At 39.6% G+C, this 13,183-nt stretch overlaps 1 protein-coding gene across 1 annotated transcript in view; it reads left to right on the top strand.

Annotated features, from left to right (window-relative positions):
• Nucleotides 1–12,874, top strand: part of LOC150085275 (lachesin-like) — a 214,630-nt gene extending 201,756 nt beyond the window's left edge. Inside the window, exons 7-9 of the mRNA XM_090373123.1 lie at nt 480–596; nt 3,956–4,048; nt 12,668–12,874. Coding sequence (XP_090229249.1) covers nt 480–596; nt 3,956–4,048; nt 12,668–12,762 — 305 coding nt within the window. The 3' untranslated portion in view covers nt 12,763–12,874. The remainder of the gene's footprint in view (nt 1–479; nt 597–3,955; nt 4,049–12,667) is intronic.
• Nucleotides 12,875–13,183: the final 309 nt, after the last annotated feature.

The following is a 13,183-nucleotide window of genomic DNA, read 5'->3' as shown; positions in this document are numbered from 1 at the left end:
CGCTAGGGTGAGCTCCAGGATGTAGTAAACTCATGGACACAACCAGGTCGCCAGGATAATACACTAGAAGCAAGCAAAAATATCAGTTGATCAAAGAAAGTTTACCGTATTAGTAAGATCCTAAACACCTGTAGGATAGTCGGAGAGTTCTTCGACCAACAGTAACAATAACAATAATAATAATAGCAACCGGACACAACCATCCACTCATGGTTACAGTATCCATCATGATCCCACCCCATGAAAAATCCATAAGGAGAAAATCTAATAATAATATTTGTAATATAACACGTGTTTCATGTTTCTACTTGTCATTATTATAATGAGAAAATAGTAAGAATTCATAATTTATTTATTTAGTAAACTTAAAGCAATACTGTCCGTCCGATTTTAATAAAACCTGGATGGCTCGACAGAATTCTCTAAAATAGTATTTTTTTTCTTTATCTGTTTCTTAATTATAATATTTTATTTTGCAGAAATTCCTCCTCCATCTTCCACTTCATCTTCCCAAGGTCCTGAAGCTTTTCGAGCAAAATCTGAAAAATTACGTAATGGATATCCACAGAACGCCCTCTCACGGCCAGAAGAAAGAGGTAAAAAAAAAATACTGGAATGTCAAATTAATATCAAATTTCATTTATTTGCAGCTTGAGTTACATTGATTTCTTTGCTGAGAATGGACTGACTGAGTTTTCCTCAAAGAATCAACAATCGCGATAGAAATGAGTATCTCTTTCATGATAATAGCTGTGCTCACTGCCAAAAAGTTAGAAACATTTCACAATTGGCGTCATCGGATAATTAAAAGTTTGAAAATGTAAGTTGTCAGATTTGTGAAGAGCTAGAGACTTTCCTGGTTGGGACATATTATGAGAATGGATGATAGCGGAACAACTAAAAGTATAATGAAATGGAAACCTACCGGGAGGAGGACGAGAGGAAGACCGAGGAAAAGATGGATGGATAACATAGAAGAGGACTTAAAGACCATGAGAATAAGAAGTTTGACTTCTGGGAGGGTTTACTGGTGGAAAATCGTCAAGAAGGCTAAGACCCATTCTGGGTTATAACGCCAGAACAAGAAATGTAAGTTGTCACTTGGTATGATCACAGTTCCTTGGCATTCAATGAATACTATCCACTTTCTGGGGACTTCTTTATCCGGTAATAGGGATCACAGGTGATCTTTCCGATTTTGAGAAAGATGTTATTGTTGGAGCAAATTTAGCAGGCGCCACAATTTGTTGGGTTTTAGTAGCAGCCATATTGCTTATTAGTAGCCATATTGCTTCGTGTATATTGCCTGTTATGAGTCAATTTTATGTTTGCTATACGAAAAACCAGAGTTTTCGGGAGTAAAAACCACGCTACCCTCGCCTGAGACGACTGACTAACTCAGCCACGTTGTGAAAAAGGAGCATAAAAATTCCTCACATCATTGACAGGACTCCAACTGAGGTTTTTTTCCACCCAGGGTGGGGAGGACGTCAATTCTACCAACTGTGATACTACTAACGTGGGTATCTCACTCAGTAAAACTGAGTACGTAATCTTAAGCTTACTACTGGCTTAGAAATTAAATACAAAAACTGTCTATATAAATATCTATTCATCAAAAATTAATAAAACATCAAATTGTATTAAAAACAAATTTAAATTTCGCTTTAAAATCAATTTTATAAATGGAATTACATAATGAACGATATATATAATAAAATAAAAACGATTAATATATTAAACTATAAAAGATTAAACTATATAATAAAAAAAGATGCCAGTATGTCTCTATTTTATTTATTTATTTTTTATTAGCAAGAGCTAATGAATCGCATTCAACATTGGTTTTTCATCCAGCATCTAGGAAAACTGACTTCTTGAAAGAGTCGTACAAAATGTACTGAATTAGAAACTGCGTCCCTCTGCACGAGTAATGAGATTAATCTACAACAACCCATGTTGTGTTGATAAAATAAACATAAAACTTAAAAACAGTTTTCATTGAAAATTTAATAAAATCATCTTTCTGAAATTATTTTTCTTATTACCAACCCAACTATTAGCGACAATTTCAGCCATCTGCTGTCTTTATTAAGAATGTCACTTTAAAACCAAGTTTAATGCGAACTAAAATCTTCGTAAGTGACAAGAGAGAGAGAGAAGGAGAGAGAGAGAGAGAGAGAGAGAGAGAGAGAGAGAGAGAGAGAGAGAGAGAGGGTATAGCAGCAGCTCACGGTCGACGTCGGACTTCACGAGCCCCGACAATTGTGCTAGTCTTCGTAATATGTTTCGGACGCCATTCCTCACGCTACTTTGAGTTCAAATGAATAGTGGAGAAGGTCATGAAAGGCCTAATAGCCCTCCCGAATTAGGGATGCTTCTGTGAACTACAAGCACTTACAAAGGCATTTACGTGCTAATTTTCTGTTTCCAGTGGCGACCTGCGAGATTCAGCAAACAATAAACTGTTGTACAATAAACTCACAACTGGGTTTGCGCATGCAATCTCCAAGTGCATTTTCTTGAGAGACCTACTTTGTATAGAATTGGACATTAGCGGATTTCCCTCGGAGAGTTCCTTTCAACTGGAAATTGAACCTCCTTCAAGTGATATGACTCTGTGTGCAACCCCATTTACAGCGGCATTGATTTTGGACAATTTAGCTTGTATCAGAGGACTCCTTTCTGGTGGAGTATTCTAGTTTAAAATTAAATCAAGTCTCTTAACTGTAAATACCAAATGATTTACAACTTTAGCGTTTATCATTCTACTCTATTTTTCCCCCATCTTTAATGATCCTTTAAATTAATATTTTAAATAAATCTTTTAAATTAATGATGCTTCAGCCAATTTCGAAACATAACAATACATCACAATGAAACAAAAATTTAAAAGCAAATTATGTTCTGACACCGACATAATTATTCAAGTCTGAAAAAACTATTTGGAGTAATAACCTAGTATGCTCAGTGATTACTGAATTACAACCACCCCTCTATCCATCTGTAGTAGACTATGCCGCATAGCTCACAGTATAAAAAGCCAACCAGTTCATACTCCAGAGTAGTGGAATTTTCAACTAGTTGTGCAAGTCAAAGTGATAAAGTATCAGTTATGGACCTTAGTAAAAATACCAAGGAGTTTCAAAAGGGCATGATTGTGGGAATTCGTGCGTCGGGTACTGAACAGGTCAAACCACTTCCCACCGACAGAACTGTAAAGGATTACCCAAGGTTAACGTTCGTGGTGAGGGCAGAGCGTTGTACGAGCTCAACGGCAGGTCACAATGCTTTAATTGACATCGCAATACAATGTGGAGAATGTATGATCAATATCCCAAATTACGATGCGCCGCATACTCAGACGTATGGGGTTCCACAGCAGACGACCCTAGAGACACCCTCTCCTAACCGCTGATCATCGCCGATGGCGAATACTGCGGGGTCAACAACAAGCTGGTTGGACACTGGAGGACTGGAAACGAGTGTGCTGGTCGGATGAGTCCAAATACCAGGTGCTACAGGCCGACGGACGTCTCCAGGCGTGCGGCAAGTAACACGAGTCCATGGACCTATCGTGCACGGTGCCTACTGCCCAAGCAGATGGTGGGAATATGTTTTGCTGGCAAGAACTAGAACCCTTGGTGCGTATGGACCAAAGTTTCCCTGGTGAGGTCTATCTGCAGCTCTTAGGAGATAATATGCACGTTCGTTGATCGTTTTATAGAAAAACCATGTACCCTCGCCTGAGACTAATTAACCAGGCCACGTTGTGAAAAAATGTCAATAAATCTCGTCATTGACGAGATTCGAACTCAAGTCTTTTCCATCGGGTGTAGGGAAGACGGTAATTATACCAATGGTAGTATTCACAAATATGAGTGCAGATAACTTAGTTTCAAGTAATTATCGATTTAATTTAATCCGCTGTTAACTAAGTTTATTTTTCCTATAGACATGGCGTCTAAATCTCCTGATGATCGAGCTGCAGCCTCTGGAAGCAATGAGGATATTTACTCGTCTCCTGTTGAAGACAGTAAAAGAGCAGGTATGGCCTACGAATGCAGTTCCACTTATCTTTTAATGTACGTTCTGGTTTGTTCTTCTGTGAACTTGATGATCGTTTTATAGTTAAAAATAATGAATGAACGTGTTAAAGTAAAAGTGTCCCAGTGAAGATCCACAACGTGCTCCGTTTGCCGTTAAAGACACTTTTGACTTCGTTTGCTCAGCGATTACTGGAAACTGCAGATCACTAGTCTGCAGAAAAGTGAAGGTTATTGATGATTGATTTCCTTGTTACATACTGTATCAAATGCCTTGGCTGTACTCTTTCTAGTGAAATGAGTCTATAATTTTGACTGATGGGAGTAATTTGTCGTTTTTCCTATAGATTGGGAGTACATTGATTTGATTCATTGTTGAATCACTGCCACTTCTTCAATAGAGTGTCTACCTTCATTATCTGTCCACCAACGAAGGATAGACTACCAGCGGATATAGTCCTTTATTTTCTTGCTGAACAGAGACCAGGTGATTTTCCAATGTGGAATGTGTTGGTCTTGTCCTCGCTCGAGGTTCTAATTCATTCCATAGAGGCTTAGACCTCAATCCCTGTTGATATTTTAAACTATTGGTTGATATTTTGTAGGAATATCCGACAAAGTTGTTGTACTATCCTTTTGAGGATCCTCTCGTCACGTTGGATGAGCTGTCAAGGTCCTTTGGAGGTCATATTTATTGGTGGTAATAATATTCAGCGATTTAAGTATAATTAATTAAATAATTATATGTAATTGTATATATTAAAATTGGTGTGCGTACTAACTTGATAAACATAAACAAATACGCTGCTCGACAAAATTAACCGAAAACGTAGCGTAACTCGTGCAATTTGCGAAGAAGCGGAATAGAATTTGTTATGATGGTGTACCATAGAATAACGATGAAATTAGGACACAGAGAAAAAAGTTCGGACAGGTATAAGAATTGCCAAAAAGGTCTTATTAGGGAAGTCGATACAAGGTGCTCGAAAACATAGTCACATGACATCAGTAAGGTGCATAGTCCCTCCAATGGATAAACAAGCCTGACAGTGGCGAACCATGCTCGATATAAGGGTGTGTATAAGATTCTGTGGCAACAAATCGCTTTCTTCCACCAGCACAGACCTCTGCTCACCAAGTGACCGAGAAGTAGGCTGTCGGCGTTCAATGCAACGCCCAAGACGTCGTGCAAGAAAAGAAAATCTGTGCCAACCGTATCCCTAAAAAGTAAGGTGCATGGTACCGCTGCGCAATAATTGATACCTTAGGTTGTGAACACAAGAAAACATATGAAGATGGAAATGATACTCTGGACTACATGAAAGAAATAGGCTGTAGTGGGGATTACTTTAAGGATTACTTTAAGCATGAGTCACAAATGCTAAAACAGTTACTCGAGGAACTCCTTCTTCCGATCCACAAAACTCTGCAAGGAATCCAAGAAGAAAACCATGAACTGCATGAAGACTTTAATAGACAAACAGAAACTAATTGATGATAAATTAGACACAGTCCTAACTCAACTACGTTCAATTAACGGAACAATCGGACGAAATATCCCGATACTCAAAAAACCCACAGGCTTGCCCAGCTGGCATTGCAAGAGGGAAACCTATGGAGAACCCGCACATTAAATCACAACGGACGACTACCCTCAAAGGTAGGGCAGAGTTGCAAGATGCTGATCCCTGCAAAGAGCAGTCACCCCCTCAAATTTTTGATAATTCAAAAAACCAAACCTCCAATAAAAGGTATGCACAAATGCACAGGTCGGAAAACGGTCCAGCGACCACTATCCCCAGCTCTATTTCTTCTGCAAACCAAGATCGCAATAAAAAGAAATCAACCCCTCCATCAGAGGCAAACATGAATCAGAAACCTACTTTTGCTCTGGTTGTTTCTCTGCCGACAAAATCGGCCCCTCAAAATTCCACTAAAAAGGACCCCCTCACCTAAATGCCCATCAGCAACAACATGCCATACGGACAAATGGCGATCCTACTGATCATACTCCAACATCCCAGCCATATGATTATCACCCTTGTCTTGCAGAAAGGTACAGCATCACCTCAGTTCAAACAAGAGGAAAGCTATTTGTCTCGCGGATTGAACCCAGTATCACACTGAGCGTCATTAAAGAAATGTGCGTAGAGGGGATGGGTATCGACGTAGAAGTACGAACAAGACATCCAGCATGTTCCTCCTTCACTATCTCATGCCCTATCAATTGCGAAACACGATTACTAGACAAAACCATTTGGCCCAGTGGCATCCTGGTTAAACGCTTCAGGGAACGTGCTTCGAGGCCCTCAACTAGGGTAGCGCAGTAGCACTTAAGGAATTCCTCATCAGACTCGAAAGAAAATATGCAAGTCTCTCTTTACCTTCAAAATGTGCGCAGCATAGCCAATAAACTTCACACTTTGCAGAACCTTCTATTAAGCTCGGAATATGAATTCATCTGCCTGACAGAAACCTGGCTTCAAAATAATAGACAGCTAGATGCTCTGGCTGACAATTTTGGTTTTAAATGCGTTACAAGAGGAAGAGAAAACAAAAGAGGAGGAGGAGTAATGATACTCTATAAGAATAATTTCTCTGTAATTAAAAACCAAGAGTCACACTCGGAAAATTTTGAAGCCGTCTCAGCAACCTTCAGAGAAGGTACAAAGAATGTACAAATTTGTATTCGATACCTTCCACCCAACCATGACAGCGAAGCCAGAAATGAACTTCTTATTTGGCTTGTCGCAAACTTGAACCCAAATGTATAATCTATCGTGATGGGAGATTTGAACATGCCTCTTCCTAAGCACAAAGATGCAAAGAGCGAATTGAATGATACTATGGAAACCCTCTCGATGAAACAACTCGATGAAACGCCCCTCACAAGAGGCACACAGCGCCTTGATCTGGTATACTATAATGCTCTAGACATCACATTAACTGACAATACGACTCGCTTCGCTTCTGATCACATCCCTCTCTCAATCGAAGCCAACCTGAGAAGTCAAGCTTGTAGACAAAAAGAGAACTGGAGGTGGGAAAACAACGCTGATGTTATCTTCTCAACCAAGTATATAAAACCAGAAGTAATTTTGAAACGGCTCGTGGATTTCAACTGGCAAAATCTCTTCCAACTCCCCGTAGACGATACCTTAGAAGCACTTTCGGATACCCTTCACTTTATTGCTCTTGAGGGGCCATCAAAACGTATTAAAATTTCCGATCGGGCAAATTCGTGGTATAGTCCACAAGTAAAATATGCTTTCAAGAAGCAAAAACTCTTCAGAAAATGGAAAAAAACTTAAAACCCACCTGATTATATTCGACATAAAGAATTTAGAGCACTGTTCATTCGATTGAAACGTCAAGCTCACTATGACATGGTGCGATCACATTTAAAGAAAAGAAGCAGGACATATAATAAGAAAAGGTGTACGGATATAATACCCGAGCACATCTTCTCAGAATGGACCCAAGCCACCTTTGGAACTCCTCTGGCAGAAAATCAAGTTGACAGTGAAGCCAACACAGAGAAAATCCGTGAAGCAATCAGCAAACTGAAGACAGAGGTCTATGCTGAACTGTCTCAAATCAATATCACTAGAGATGACGTTAAAGCCGGTGTGAATAGCCTCAGGAATAAAGCCACAATTGGGCCTGATAAATTCCCGCTCTTCATAATTAAGATCAGCAGTGTATACATCATAGATCTGCTTCTTCACATTTTCCACAAAATTTTAAGTGAAAACCACTTTCCGAAGATATGGAATACGTACTTCGTCAAACCTCTTCCCAAAAATAACAATCCTAAATCCTCCAAAGACTACAGGCCTATTGCAATTGGATGTTCGTTTCAAAAAATATTTGAGAAATCCATTTTAAATACCAACAACCATCACTGCTTCGGGAATAGACCGGAGTACCTTCATTCAGTGATCCCACAAAGATCTACAACCACGAATCTTATGGAGACTCTATTTCGAATCCAACACGCCCTTAACTTCAGACAGCAATCAGATATTGTCTTCTTAGACGTTTCATCCGCTTTCGACAGTATATCCATCTCGGCTATTACTATCATCTTGGATGAATATTTCCATATAACTGGGCACGTATTAGCTATAATAACGAGTTCTTTGAGGGAGGGACACATCACTGCCATAAATGGAATTTCGAAAGAGACCTTCCAAGTCAACAGGGGAGTCCCACAAGGTGGTGTCCTCTCTGCTACTCTCTTTTCAACAGCACTGCATCCCTTCCTGACCCAAAATCAAAAACAATTTGTCGTATATGCAGACCACTTGAAATTTTTAATCACCTCGAATGACCAAAACACATCCTTACAACGCAACAACGAAGCACACTCCAAAATCGCCGAGTTGCAAGAATATCTTAATTGCATGGGGCTCCGACTAAATGAACACAAGACAGCACAAATGGTTTTCACCAACAAGGTAATAAAAAACCACATATCAATACGCGTAAATGGCAGCGTGGTCAAAAAAGTCAGGACACATATTGATCTTGGTCTGAAATGTAACGAAACCCTAAACTTCACACATACCCCATTTCGGACATGTAAAGAAGAAAACTTACGCAGCGCTATGGACCTCCAGACAAGAACTGGCAGGTATCAGGAACCCTGACTTTGTTAAACAATATATTTTAAGATGCGTCATCCCCATCCCTCTCTACGCATCTCAGATTTGGTCTTCTGCCCCTGATGCTACCATCAATGCTTTCCTGGGTTTAGAGTACTGGATGCTGAGATGGTTAAACAGGATCACTACGCAGCCATTGCAATCTCAAGAACCATTTTATATGCCAACTTGAATGTCACGCCTTGGTCTCACATAATTGTCACCAAGAACATTCTCACGCTTGCAAAACTGCTGACCGGGAGACTCGACTCGCCTAAAACTGACTACCTGCTGACTAGGCCCCGCATGATGCAAAAGTGGGCGAATAGAACACCATCCCCTCCAATCAGTAGCGCGCTCACGCAGCTGGAAAGCTTTCGGCGATTTTTTCCTTCTAAAACCATTAAGATCTACAACGATCTTCAAGCAGACCCAGAAAGGCTTTGCACAGAGAAGAGATACAGGACTGAAATGTTTCCGAATGCATTACTCCACCTATAAATGATGAGTGAATCTCACAGATGAAAACAAAAGAGAATGCAGGAAATGAAGAATGAACTGGTCGGGACTGTTTTTGTTCCTCACTGGTTCTCCTGTTATATTTATATCGGACGTCTTGTCTTTCTGTTATCTCGCTGTAAATAGTGGTGTAGATGTGAACATTCTCTAATTCCTTGTAAAATTGCAAATTATGCTCTCTTTCTATCTGCCTGTCATGTAAAAATAAGGCAACGATATGTATATTTTGTATAATTTATAAAGACAACGATATGTATAAATTATAAATGGATAATTATGTATATAACTTATATTTGTATATATGAATGTGCACTCCCTGGTTAATAGCTGTCTCTTAGGTTGATCATTATTCCGCCCCACAGGAGAACACCGCTTCCACCGTAAGTGTCTCTTTCTCTGATGTTGGAGGAATGGTACCGCATTTCTCTTTGTCTCTAGATGAAATAACGTCTAGAATCTCTTTTTAGGCTAAAACGGGACTCATCAGAGAATAGAACTGCACCACGAGTTACACCAGGTTTTCTACATGTTCTGTTAATTTTGTCCAGCAGTGTACATTAATTTCATGTTTGATCTTTTTAGAATATTTCATTTTAATGAAAGGTTGTGTGCGATTGTTGTTATGGTAATTTTAGGGTGACCGAATCTTATCATGGACTCTAGAACCGGTTTCAGAATATCAAATACTGGATAAAAAGATATTCAGTGGTATTCACAACCATAACATTATTATAATTATAATTATCGCAGTAATGGTATGTCGAAATCACTATCATAGTTGGAGCTGTCGTAGCCGTTGTGATAATTCCCAGAATTGGTGATATTATCTCTGTTCGGTACTTCAAATAGAACCAGGAGTGGCTAAAATTGTAATCAAACTGAAACAGCCCTGTTTCCATTACGACTCTGAACGAGAGCCCATAAATGAGTCATATAATTGACGAATTGCTAAAGGCTAAAAGTACAGATTTTAAAACCGAACTTTGGCACCAGGAAACGAACTAAAAGATAAGTTGGAAAATAGAGAGACCAGTTTTAAGAACTCCTCTTTAAATTCTCCAAAAAAACTGGATGAAAATGAGATTTTTTTGAAGTTAAAGCCTCTCTCGGTGGGGAATCTTGGATACGTGTGGTGCGGTCGAAAAATTCAGTTGAGTTTTGCCAAAGCATGCGCTGTTTATGTCCAGTCGGAACAATCTCCGTGTGTAGGCTCCCCGGCGAAGCCAGCTGTGTGTGACGTCCGCAGAACATAAGATGGCTTCTGTGCAAAGCAGCTTTTGGCAAACATCTTCGCACAAATCACATCGATTGCTCTCAACAAGCTCTCGTCACAGCGTTATAGCATTCGTGCAGCCGTCCCTCTTTTCATGTATCTGCCTGATAAAGCTTCTTTTTTTTTCTATTTTATTTTCTCTAACTCTGCGTTATTTCGTGTTTTTTTTCTCGGGTTCGCAGTAAGTATGTGTAGAGTTTGTGAAATTAAAGCGAAAGTAGGCTGTTTGTTTGGGAGATATTTCGTGACAAACTCGTTTCGCAATTGGTGGTGTTCGTTATAGAAGTGCTGTGAGAGTTGAGCAGCACAAGAACGCTTTTGTGGATCGTAGTGCGCAAGAGTGGAATTGTGTTGTGGCGTGCTTCGAGTGGATGCATTCAAGGACCCTTCATTCGGTGTCAATGTCAGTTCAAATGGGATACGAAGAGAATCTTTTCTTGTGCACTTATGGCCATTATTCTTTACTCCTTTTCAATGATCTGTCACGCTCCCTCATCATGTCTATCGCTCTAACAAGCTACCCTCCTTTCTCTCTCTCTCTCTCTATCCAGATCTTCAAAGAATGAAACGAAAAATTCAGTGTAAGCAACAGAGTAAGATCAAGGATCGCAAGGGTCTATCTCTCTTGTTTAAGGTTTTTTCCCCCTTTCTCCCTCTTTTTCCTCCACCTGAATTACAAGACCATTAAATGCAACTTGCCATAAAGAATTCTCCTGCTACAACTTATTCTATTGCAAAATTAGCAGGAAAGACCTTGGGGCAAATTGTAACACGGATTTATTTGTAACACTGTCTTTTTAGAATAACGAAATAAAACTTGGTTTGTTTTTCTTGAAGATTTTTCATTTTCTGTATAGCAGATAACGGTCTATTCTTTAATCATCACTTTAAAAATATTGAATTTATTACTCTTTTAATAATTTGAAATTCAAATTGCTTTTATTTTGTTGTTTTAACACAACGAAGTATTTTGACTCTGATCTATATGGCAGGGACAGTTGTAGTAGTAGTGGTAGAGGCATATGATGCAAAAAAGCAAGCTTATGTAGCATCAGCCAAAAAAAAAAAAAAAAAAAAATTTCACACATCCATTCCATCTAAACCGTTTGTCCAGTTCCTCCTTTAATTTATTTAAGCAATCAACTTCCACAACAACAGATGAGAGTTTGTTCCAGCAGTTGACAACTCGCTGGCTAAAGAAAAATTTCCGCACATCTATTCTATAACTGTCTTTCCTCAATTTGAATTTATGCCCAGTCAAGTTTATAATCTGAGCAAGAGGAAGAATCCCATCACCAAAGAGCTTGCTCAACCCATTCAAGGCCTTATACACCTCAATCAGATCACCTCGCAGGTGCCTAGCCTCCAGACGCTGCAATTTGCCGAATTAAGCCTCTCTTGGTAAGAGGATCCCTTCATTCCCCTCGCCAATCTTGTTGCCCTTCTTTGTACTCGCTCAAGCTACTCTACATCCTTCCTAAAATGAGGCCTCCAGACTTGTACGCAGTACTCAAGCCGTGGCCTGACCATTGCCTTATACAAAGGGATAATCACCTCATTTTCCCTACTAGCAAAATTCCTGTATATCCTTAACAATACCCCATGACTTGCTCTAGCAGCCTGTCTGCACTGCTCAGAAAATTTCATATCTGACTGCACAATCACTCCCAGGTATTTTTTCATTTTCTACCACCCTAAATGTAGTACCACACAGTTGGTACGTTCCTCTGGGGTTACTTCTACCCACATGCAGTACTTTGCATTTGTCAATGTTAAACTTCCGTTGCCACTTCTCAGCACATCTGCCCAAATTTTCTAGATCCTAGTAGCACAGGATCCTGTAACATTAGAAATGCCAGTGTTTTTAACAAGTTACAGTTGATCTGTGCAATGTTTATATTATGTAGGCCAAAATTATTTGAGAAGAACCTTCAAAGGATTTAGAAAACAGCTCTCATTGTTCAGTAAAAAAATAAAGGATTGAGACAGGATTGTAAAGCTTCAATCTCTTACATCAGTCTTTAATCCATTATTGGAGATATTACTACCCGACTTGGGTAGTAATATCTTCAATAATAGCTATTAGAAGTCAGTTTTGGGCAGCGTGTAGAGAACTTCACCATTTTCTATGTATGTTTCTCAGAGCATGCATTCTGATGAATTCTTTTTCTCTTTCTTTCTAGGTGGAAACGGAACAGGGAAGCAGCATCCCCATCCAGTGTCTTCGTTATGGTTTTCACTGTGCATCGTTTTCTGTTGGGCAGTTCACATTTCGTGATTATGCTCTTCCACCTGGCCTGTGGTCACGAGAAAGATCGCATCTGTCCACTGTTGAAATGAAGCAATTGTTCCTTTGTCTTGACTCAACCACACAAGCGGTGTTCACCCGTTTCCTGTGGCTACAGGTGATTTTGTGTTTGTGCGTTTGTTCCAAGATTATTCCGTCGACTGCAAACATGTTTCGTTCAAGGCTGTGGCTCTTCCTCAGTCTTATTGTGTGCCAACTTACCGCGCCATTGCCCTACAAGGAAACAGCGCAAACATCAAATTTTGCTCAAGGCAGTGCTCTAACATCTGATGACTGCGCAAAATGTCATATTACGATTGATCAGCTAACTCTAAACGAACTCCAAAAAGAAAAAGGACAGAGCTAGTTCATCCTACAGTCTGCTCCAAAATGAAACTGCACTGTACATTGA

This window comes from Mastigoproctus giganteus, chromosome 5 (assembly GCF_048544385.1).
Source record: "Mastigoproctus giganteus isolate SK-2022 chromosome 5, ASM4854438v1, whole genome shotgun sequence".
NCBI lineage: Eukaryota > Metazoa > Arthropoda > Arachnida > Uropygi > Thelyphonidae > Mastigoproctus > Mastigoproctus giganteus.
The sequence above is the reverse complement of the archived record's forward strand: the minus strand, read 5'-3'. Positions and strand labels throughout refer to the sequence as shown.